Source organism: Sinocyclocheilus anshuiensis, unplaced genomic scaffold (assembly GCF_001515605.1).
Source record: "Sinocyclocheilus anshuiensis isolate Anshui unplaced genomic scaffold, SAMN03320099.WGS_v1.1 scaffold2119, whole genome shotgun sequence".
Classification (NCBI taxonomy): domain Eukaryota; kingdom Metazoa; phylum Chordata; class Actinopteri; order Cypriniformes; family Cyprinidae; genus Sinocyclocheilus; species Sinocyclocheilus anshuiensis.
In genome coordinates, this window is record NW_015538049.1 from 85,877 (window position 1) to 96,289 (window position 10,413).

Below are 10,413 nucleotides of genomic sequence, written 5' to 3' on the forward strand. Positions count from 1 at the left end.
ATATGTATCAGGTATTCTGCAGGTTTGAATTGAGGGCAAATGTAAGACTTTAAGACCTTTATAAGACCTAAGTAATTGAGCTTTGTTTTCCAGTGAAAATATCAGAGTTATTTTTTCAAAAGAAAGTGAGTTTGTGATTAAAACAACAACAAATATCTGCCAACAGAGACAGAAAAATAAACTTAATTAAAAGGGAAACAAGTTTTCATTCCTCACTGATCGATATTTGTTTTTGGGTTCAGCATAAACTCACTTAATTTTTTTACATTTCTCAGAAAGCAATGTGTTCAACATGACTTCATATGTTCACGTTGCATCTTAAGTAAATGTATCTTGATTTAAGGATGTTTAGCAAGTTAAGACTTTCTAAGACCTCTTTAAGATCCACATAAACCCTGATCCAAGTCAGCATAAGTAAGATGGCAGAAAAGGCTTTTTTTTTACCTTAAAATGTTGTAATCATAAAACAGGTGCATGCAGGGGCAGACTTAAACAATAAGCAAGGTAAGCGGCCACGTAGGGCCCCTGTGGAATCAGGGGGCCCCATCTGATATTTGGCAAATGCTCCAGTGTGTATTTGTGTTCTGTTGTGTTCTCGCTCAAAATGGCGAGTTTTTGTCAAGTGTTGAGTTCTGCAAGCTCGCGAATCCTCTCATTATAACAACATGTAGATACGATGTAAATTAGAGATTAATAAAACAGCTTCACGGATTAACTGAACTGAAGCGAATGACAGCTTTTAGTGTTTACAGATGGAGCGCTCTTTGCGCGTATTCTAGGCTGTATAATACTGTCTCAGAACAGAGGTATTCACCTCAGTAAAGAAAGTATTCTGTTTCAAGTCATAGTTTTGTTTGTCTTGATGTTACAAAATGACTCTCTTGTTTGCTTTTCCTAGGCGCGCCGGCGTAAACTGCTGCGCTCTCGTAGAAATGCACACATGCGACGACTGGAGATTTTCACTTACTAATCAATTACATTTTAGATGTGTTTCTCGGCAAACCCTACCATATGCTTAGGAATACTTGGAATACAGAATGAGTTGCATGGGATAATTTTATGACATTTGAACCCTTTTTCACTCTAAAAAATGCCGTGTTAAATACAACCCAGCGCTGGGTAAAATATGGACAAACCCAGCGATTAGATTGTTTTCAACCAACAGTTGGGTTAAATGTTTAACCCAACCGCTGGGTCAAAACATCCCAATCGCTGGGCTTGTCCATATGTGACCCTGGACCACAAAACCAGTCTTAAAGGGATAGTCCACCCAAAAATGAAACAGTTGGTGGTTGCCATTGACTTCCATACTAGGAAAAAAAAAATGGAAGTCAATGGCAACCACCAACTGTTTGATTACCAGCAATCTTCAAAATATAGTTTAATGTTCAACATAAGAAAGCAACTCATACAGGTTTGGAACGACATGAGGGTGAGTAAATGATGACAGAATTTTCATTTTTGGGTGAACTATCCCTTTAAGTGTAAATTTTTTGAAATTGAGATTTATACCTTACCTCTAAGGTATAAATAATCTTTCCATTGATGTATGGTTTGTTCGGATAGGACAACATTTGGCTGAGATACAACTATTTGAAAATCTGGAATCTGAGAGTGCAAAAAAATTTAAAATATTGAAAAAATCACCTTTAAAGTTGTCCAAATGAAGTTCTTAGCAATGCATATTACTAATCAAAAATTAAGTTTTGATATATTTACGGTAGGAAATGTACAAAATATCTTCATGGAACATGATCTTTACTTAATATCCTAATTATTTTTGGCATAAAAGAAAAATCTATAATTTTGACCCATACAATGTATTTTTGGCTATTGCTACAAATATACCCCAGCGACTTAAAGGTAGGGTATGTAATTTTTCAAAAACGCTTTAGAAAACTGATTTCGGGCAGAATAGCAAAACAAACGTGTAGCCAATCAGCAATAAGGGGCGTGTCTACTCGTGATGCGGAGGAGAGCGATTTCAGTGCACAGGACGGACATTAGCCGAGCCGAGCCGAGCCGAGCGACAGAAAGATAGAGATGGCGGATAAAAAACAAAAGAGGAAAACGTCTGCGGAACGATAAGGCAAGAAGTAGGACCCGTGTAAATATCGGATCAGCTTTCCAGCGCTGGAGAGAACTCAAGGAGCGGAGGCCTGCGATCGGACGCCGAGGTTGCTTTGTTTCTTCTCGATAGGTGAGTAACACCGTGTCTACAACAGCTAAAGTCTGCCTACACTGGACGCGATCAAACGACCGTTGAAAACCATTTGAAATTTGTGTCAGCACGTCATAAATAGAACCCGGCAGCAGTTTTCTGTCGGGGATTTGTTGCGCCACGCCGCTCGCGCCTGATGTAGACACGGTGTAACATTGGTTTTGCTTTGTTTCACAGAACTAATCGTTGCCTGGGTTGCGTACGTATGTGTGGGGCGGAGCTATCAAAATAGGGGCAAGACCTTTTTCGGGTAGGGGCGTGTTTGTTTTGGTGATTTCAAATATCAGCATTGGCTACCAGAAATCGCTTACCCTGCCTTTAAGACTGCTTTTGTGCTCCAGGGTCACATAGTTTACCCAGCGCTGGGTTGTATTTAACCCAGCATTTTTTAGAGTGTTATTGAATATTGAAGAAGTTTACAATTCATTAAATGGACAAGTGCAAGCATTATTATTATTTTTTTATATATATATAATTTCTTCTTTTGTGATCCGAAAAAAAGAAAACAAAAGAAAAGTAGCCTAATATGGCTTTAGAATAGCATCCGGTTGACTAATTAACTGGGTGCATGTGCACTTCAGCACTGGACATACGCACGTGCATGTTGTTGATGGTGTCTGAGATGGTGGCGGAAGCGGCCGTGATGCCGCCCGCTGTAGCGACGCCCAGTCCGATGGCCGAGATGATGATGGACACTCCGAACGTGACGGGAACCAGCGCCAGCCCTGCGATGGCCGTGGCTCCTCCCACCGCGGTGGTCGTTCCTCCCGTGATGTTTGCGATTTTAGTGCGGTGGTGGAAGTTGCTGAGGTCGTCGGCGATGTCGTATAAGATCAGCACGTGCTGGTAGAGCAGCTCGGCACGCTCCATGAAGAGCTTCAGATACACGCGGAGACCGCGGTGGACCTTATCAGCGACCGCTTTAAACGATCTGACAGGAGACACAGAGAACGGCTTAATGAAGACTGAGTGTTTGGCTTCTGTGTGATAGTTGAAAACAGAGATGGAGTCAAGACCAAACTAGACACCTAGAGGACCAGATCATCAGATGGTTTATCAACGCTGAAAAAAAATGATTATCTTACTTTAGATATTTGTACTGGAAAAAATACAAAAATACAAACAAAATCAAGATTCTGTAGCAAAATGACTTAAAGATGTTAAGTCTTGTTTTCATAAAAAAGTATCAAATTCAAATGAGTATGAAATAAACTTAATTCAAAAGCAAGATTATTTTTCTGACCCAATCGGCAGACATTTTTAGTTTTAAACACAAACTCACAAAATGTTTTGTTTTTCAGAAAACAGTCCATTTACCTACTTCTCAAGTAAATGTATCTTTATTTAAAAATGTAAAATGTACAAAATACATTTACTTAAGATTCAAAATGACTAAGATAATAAGTCTTGTTTTTTACTAAAATTAAGTGTGAACAAATATCTGCCAGTGCACTCAGAATATTGTGGTTATATATATATATATATATATATATATGTGTGTGTGTGTGTGTGTGTTTGTTTTAAGCATATACTCCCTTAAAACAAGAAAAAAAATCTGAAAAAGAACCTTGTTTTGCCTTCAAATTAAGCTTCTTTTTCTTTGTAAAGTAAAAATGCACTTAATTTTGATATTTTTTCCAGAAAACAAAACTTATCAATCAATCAATCAATCATTGATAAAATAGAAAACAAGAGAAAAATACTGAGGGAGAACATGATTTTTTTGTTTTCAGCATGAAGATCATTGATGAAGTCTTACATGGTCTCTTCTTCTTTAGTGCTGATCGTCTCATTAGCAGGTATTTCATCCCAAACTGAAAATACAAAGATTGAATGTTAAACGGCTCAGATCTGATGTGTGTGTGGTGAATTAGTGGATGATTTAATGAACTCACACTCGACTGTATTCCACCACTCCATCAGACTGTCAGTGTCCTGCCAATAAAACACACAATTATGACAACAGACTCAACATCACATCAAGAGAAAGTGAATGGAAATGAGCACAAATACGTGCTACAGCATAAACAGAATCTACAGACATAATGAATGGAATAAAGTAAACATGATGAGGAAGGATGATTACCCCTTCATCATCCTCTGCCTCCTGCTGCTGCTCTTCCTCTTGAACTCTCAGTCGTCTCATGTCCATCTGAGCCGACATCCACTCAGCCTTACAGAGAGACAAGGATGAGAGAAATGACTAGCAATTTCATACCTTTTATTAACAATAATCATATCCAGAAAATCGTGCCCGATTTTCTAGGTCAAATTTCATATATGTACATGTAATCAAATATGTATAGAAATATAGAGTTTTATTCATCAAGGACACATTAAACTGATCAAAAGTGACAGTAAATACATTTGTAAAGTTCCAAAAAATTTCTGTTTCAAATAAATGCTGTTCTTTTGAACTTTCTATTCAGCTGTGAATCCTGAAAAATAAAATAGATCACGCTTTCCACAAAAATATTGTGCAGCACACCTGTTTTCAACATTGATAATAATCAGAAATGTTTCTAATAATCAGCATGTTAGAATGATTTCTGAAGGATCATGTGACACTGAAGACTGGAGTAATGATGCTGAAAATTCAGCTGTGCATCACTGAAATACATTACAGTTTAACAGATATTCACATAGAAAACAACTGTTTTAAATTGAAATATTATTTGTGACCATGGACCACAAAACCAGTCTTAAGTGTCAATTTTTCGAAATTGAGATTTATACTGTAAGGATAAAAGAAACTCAGATACTTTGATCTTCTGAGACAGACAATACACACACAGTGCATTAACATACAGACATCTGTTTCCGCATCTCACTGAGAGAAAATGCGGGAAAACGTCTCTCACATATGCATTGGTTCCTCCTCATCCCCTTCCTTCCCCGCACCCATCCTTCTCTTCACACAGCTCACTCAGAATGGTCAATGGTAGAATATAATGTTCTATATGAATGTTTGGTTTCATTTGAATAGTTTCAGGGCGAGTGGTACAATGGTCTTAATAAAAATAGACTAAAAGATAATACAGATCCTAAGAGTTAAGAGATATATGCATTTAGCAGACGCTTTTATCCAAAGCGACTTACAGTGCATTCAAGCTATACATTTCTTATCAGTATGTGTGTTCCCTGTGTAAGAATTACAGAACCTCAGACACTTTGATCTTCTGAGACAGACAATACACACACAGTGCATTAACATACAGACATCTGTCTCCACATCTCACTGAGAGAAAATGCGGGAAAATGTCTCTCACATATGCATTGGTTCCTCCTCATCCCCTTCCTTCCCCTCACCCATCCTTCTCTTCACCCAGCACACTCAGAATGGTCAAGAATATCATGTTCTATATGAATGCAAATAAGATTTACAGTCGTGTTTGGTATCATTTGAATAGTCTCAGGGCGAGTGGTACAATGGTCTTAATCTTACAAAGGTAGACTAAAAGATAATACAGATCCTAAGAGTTAAGAGATACTTTGATTACTGTAGAGGGTCATTCCATGCAGATTGGTTAAATAAATGCAGCCTTGGTGAACAGAAAACACTTCTTTCAAAGATTTGAATGGTAATGTATGTATACATCTTTGTAAAAATGAGCATTGATATGTACCTTAGCAGCATCAGACAGGTCTCCAGCCGTGGCCCCTGGAGGATCCAGAAACTCTTCAGGAAACTCCTTCATGTCTTCAGTCTGAGAAAAGCAGGTCGACAGATGATATGAGATGAAGATGTAGTGAATGAGTTGACTGTCGTTGAAGACGAACGCACACTTACCTTTGACCCTCTGCGATGTGTGTCAGTCTCTTTAGGTTTCTGTGGTTTATTATCCTGAGCGAGAGGAACCTTCAGCGTTAAACGTGTTTTTGTGAACGCCAGCAAAAGCATGAAAATGAAATGATAAAGTTACCGGCGTGTATTCCTCCCAGCCTGCGTCCTCCGCCAGCTCTACGTCTCCCGCCTTGAACAGATCTGCACCCTTCTGAGGGAACTCGTCATCTTCCAAGCTCTGGAGACATCCATGACAATATCATCAAAATCCTGACGCTTAAACGGTGAGTTCAGAAGAAAGCAGTCGCTCACCTTTGAGTCTCGGTGGGGCAGCGGCGGCACTTTAAGAAGAGGCGGCTTCTTCATCTGCAACATTTTTAGAAATTTAGTTGGGAAAATAATCGGAAATGGACTACAATCGACACAAATTGGCTGCAGAAAATAATACTGACTTGTCACTGGTTTAGAAAGAAAGAAAAACCTCATACAGTATCACACTACATGAGATAGATGTACATACAATCTGCAGTAAACCCAGAATATTCCCTTGAAATGAGATGAAGTGAAATTTTGACATATTTGAAACATGAAGTTAATAACAGCTTTGTTCACCTCTGAAGCGTCACGATCTTTGCTCTGCTTGATCTCAGGGTCTTCAATACTCTAGAAAACACAAACATCAGTGATTTCTGGCAACTTTGTGTTTGCTTCAGTTGCTCTTTTAAGTAATAAATATAAATTACTGCTACTGTAGATCATTTAATATTCAATAAATGGGCAGAATATTTTGAATGATCTATCTAAGCAATCTAAAGCCAGGGGTTTATTGTGGACTACAACTAAAACCTTAAAAAAAACATTACTTGAAATAAAATAAATGTTAAATCAAATAAAATAGAATAAAAATAGTTCAGCAAGGCAACTTGTCTCATTTTCATTAAATTTAACATGAAGTATTAAAATGATTTAAACTGAAATTTAAACGAATAAAAAAAGATATAGCTTTATAGTATCATAACAATTTTTATATTTTTATATTAATTAATATTTAATATGATATTAAAACAACTAATAAAACGCATTAACATTACTAACGTGAACTAAAATGAAAATGAAAATGGAAGATATAAAAATGAATTCAAAATACGAACAAACTATTATATTAAAAAACTATGAAAATGACAAAAACACAAAAAAATAGCTAAAAAGTGAACTAAAATTAAAATGAAAATGGAAGATATAAAAATTTATTCAAAATATGAACAAACTATTATATTAAAAAACTATTAAAATGACAAAAACACAAAAAAATAGCTAAAACGTGAATTAAAATGAAAATGGAAGATATAAAAATGAATTCAAAATATGAACAAACTATTATATAAAAAAACTAGGAAAATGACAAAAACACAAAAAAGATACTAAAATGTGAACTAAAATAAAAATGAAAGTGGACGATATAAAAATAAAAATGAATTCAAAATATTAGTATAAACTATAAAATAAAAGCAAAAACTAATCAAAATGACAAACAAATGTGCTAAAACTTTAAAATTAAAACAAAAATGGAAGAATAACTAAAAGAATCTCTTTCTCTCGGCTCTGAGTTTGATGCTTTACCTTTGAATGTCTGCGATGAATGCGAGGGACTTTAAACTTCAGTGATTTCTTCTGCACAAACGGTGAAGAAACAAAGTTAAAATGCAATTAAAATCATCACAGCGATCATAAGAGCTTTCTGAAAGCTCACCGGTCGACAGTCTGTCATCTCCGGATGTTTCTCATAGCTGTCTGACGCTGTGAAGAGATCCGTCTCCAGATCAGACGCCTGAAAAAAAACATAATGAATGAGCAGAATTGATGGATTTTTGAATCTTGTTTTTGTAGTACGTTTAATAATTAGTGCTGTTTCTTACCTTTGAATCCCACGAAGGAGGACTCATAAAGCCATTAGAATATGAACTCTAGAAAAGACACGAGTCATATAAACAATAATCTCACCAGAATTGAGCAGAATATGAGATTGTGTGAGAATAAGTAGTCTGAACCTGAACGTTGTTGGGTGAATAACTCCGTCCAGCTTCAGTTTTCAGTAATGTGTCTTCCTAAAAACATATATTCGAGGATATCAGTGAACGGACACAGAAATCAAACCCATGTTCTCATGTAGACGTCTTCTCTACCTTCAGCTCGTGAGCTTTGTAACCCTTCAGATCATCAGACCCGTCATCATCCTAAAAGCACAGTGAATGTTAAACATACAGACACAAAGCGGAGGATTTGATGAAGATCCACACGACTCGGACAAACCTTCAGATCTGGAGGAGGAGTGAATCCACAAGCTCCCTTCAGCTCAGAGTCATCACTCTCCTGTAACACAGACGTCACACACATCTACTGTAAACACACTATACTAATATGTTTGCATGAGATGCAAAGATGAACAGCAACGTTTGCCAAAATAAACACGAAACAGAATCCCTTAAAACTCAAAGAGATCTGGTTTATTCATGATGCTGGACATCTTCTTCACTTAAAACATGCATGAAAACGAAAAAAAAAAAAAATATATATATATATATTTTTGTCCCTTGAAATAAAAAACAAATGCATAAAAATAGTAGTAAAAACAAACATGCATCTACAACATCCTTGAGCGCACAGTTCAGAATCTTTGCAATGCTTTTGCACTTCTTTGCCGAAATGTTATGCTATTTTTGTTTGTTTTTAAAGATTGCATTCATAGTTTGACAATATATTTTTAACTAATAAAAAACAAACAAAAACAAAATGTGTAAATATAAATACAATTTCATTTAAACTATTAATACAATAAAAATATATCAGTGATTGTAAAATAACACTGCCACATTTACACTTAAAAATAAAAAAAGAGTATCCAGTAAATAGTAAACTATAATATACTGTTTTGAAAACCATTCTACCTTAAGATGTGGTATTTCCTCCTTTGCTTCAGGATTAGCCTTGTCAACCCATAAGCAAATAAACAACAAGAAGAAACAATCAATTATATGCACAATTCATAATACTAACACAAAGTGTTCGAACAGAGAGAAAGTAAGCAGAAATGGCATCAGGACTCACCCTGGATAAACCGATAACAAACCCTCTGTGAGGAACAAACTTAACTCGCACTTTCTTTTTCGGTTTCTGCTAAAAATATTATTACAATAATACTAACAGTAAGTAAAATAATGCATTAATGAAAAATGAAAGACAAAGCAGAAAGATCTCTACCTGTCCGTCAGCCTCCTTTGTGTTTCTCGCTTCATCATCCAGATGTGTGTCGATGTCTGGCATCTACAGAAGAAGATGGTGTGTGTGTTACTTTGAAGACATCAGCGTTGTGGAAAAAAGCATTTTTATTCTGCATAGGTACAGTAAGGTCATCTCTCATCATCTTTGTGTGTTTGTGTGTCTGTGTGTGTGTGTGTGTGTGTGTGTGTGTTCACTATATTAAAACTTCATGAATTTGGTAAAACTTTAGAAACATAGACTTAGTTCACTACTCTATGCTGCTTTGGGCAAAGATGTACAATTGTGAATAAGAGAGTTACTATATGATTTCATTGGTTATAATTTCTATACAACATATTAATTTAATAAATCATATTAAACAGATTTATTTTACTTTTAATTAAATTATTTTTATTTTTTTAATTAAATTATGTTTATCTCCTCATTCATCTCCTTTAAGCCCTCCCCCCCCCAATTTTATTCTATTCTATCTATCTGCTGTAGAAAAAATTGAATTGAATTGCACTGAATTACAGAATTTCTTTAATGTGAAAGCTCCCAGCATCTGCTTTGATGGGTTTGGAAGGAATGCTTTGACTCTCACGCTGAGATCACATGAGCAGATAACAGTAGCTCTTATCAGACACGCTCTCTGAATGCAGAAGTGAGAGTGTGTGTGTGTGTGTGTGTGTGTGACAGAGATCACTCTCCGTCAGAGAAACAAACAAAACTAGAAAACTGCTTCACCTGATGACTGTCCTGGACTGAAGCGCCAAGATCTAAATCTCCTTCCAAAAAGGGATCTTTGGAGAAGGACTGCAAATAACACACACACACACACACAGTTTCAAATAATGACACATTTAAGATTCAAATTCAAATAAGCTTGAAAAAAATCTAGTCGCTTTATTTTATGTTCTTTCCGTCCATCATGTTTCTATCTTTTCTGGTTTGTCTTTACTCTGTGTATGTTTATATGGCAAAAATATCTGCAAAAGGCCAGTGAAAATACCTTTGCCTCCATCAGAGGACCATTCATCGATTTCAGAGCAACTGCAGACATATCCTGAAATAATCAGCAGAAAATCAGATACTATTATAGTTTTTATTCATATTTTATTTTAATCTTGTCTTCATTTTAATTTTAAAG

At 36.0% G+C, this 10,413-nt stretch overlaps 1 protein-coding gene across 1 annotated transcript in view; it reads right to left on the reverse strand.

Annotated features, from left to right (window-relative positions):
* LOC107681798 (uncharacterized) overlaps positions 1 to 8,369 on the reverse strand; it is an 11,328-nt gene extending 2,959 nt beyond the window's left edge. Inside the window, exons 1-15 of the mRNA XM_016478142.1 lie at positions 8,316 to 8,369; positions 8,189 to 8,239; positions 8,054 to 8,110; positions 7,922 to 7,969; positions 7,756 to 7,833; positions 7,626 to 7,676; positions 6,618 to 6,668; positions 6,318 to 6,371; positions 6,145 to 6,243; positions 6,012 to 6,065; positions 5,848 to 5,928; positions 4,308 to 4,394; positions 4,117 to 4,156; positions 3,981 to 4,035; positions 2,819 to 3,152 (exon numbers count right to left, since the gene is read on the reverse strand). Of these exons, the coding sequence (XP_016333628.1) occupies positions 2,819 to 3,152; positions 3,981 to 4,035; positions 4,117 to 4,156; positions 4,308 to 4,394; positions 5,848 to 5,928; positions 6,012 to 6,065; positions 6,145 to 6,243; positions 6,318 to 6,371; positions 6,618 to 6,668; positions 7,626 to 7,676; positions 7,756 to 7,833; positions 7,922 to 7,948 (1,011 nt within the window). The 5' untranslated portion in view covers positions 7,949 to 7,969; positions 8,054 to 8,110; positions 8,189 to 8,239; positions 8,316 to 8,369. The remainder of the gene's footprint in view (positions 1 to 2,818; positions 3,153 to 3,980; positions 4,036 to 4,116; positions 4,157 to 4,307; positions 4,395 to 5,847; positions 5,929 to 6,011; positions 6,066 to 6,144; positions 6,244 to 6,317; positions 6,372 to 6,617; positions 6,669 to 7,625; positions 7,677 to 7,755; positions 7,834 to 7,921; positions 7,970 to 8,053; positions 8,111 to 8,188; positions 8,240 to 8,315) is intronic.
* Between the last annotated feature and the right edge of the window lie 2,044 nt (positions 8,370 to 10,413).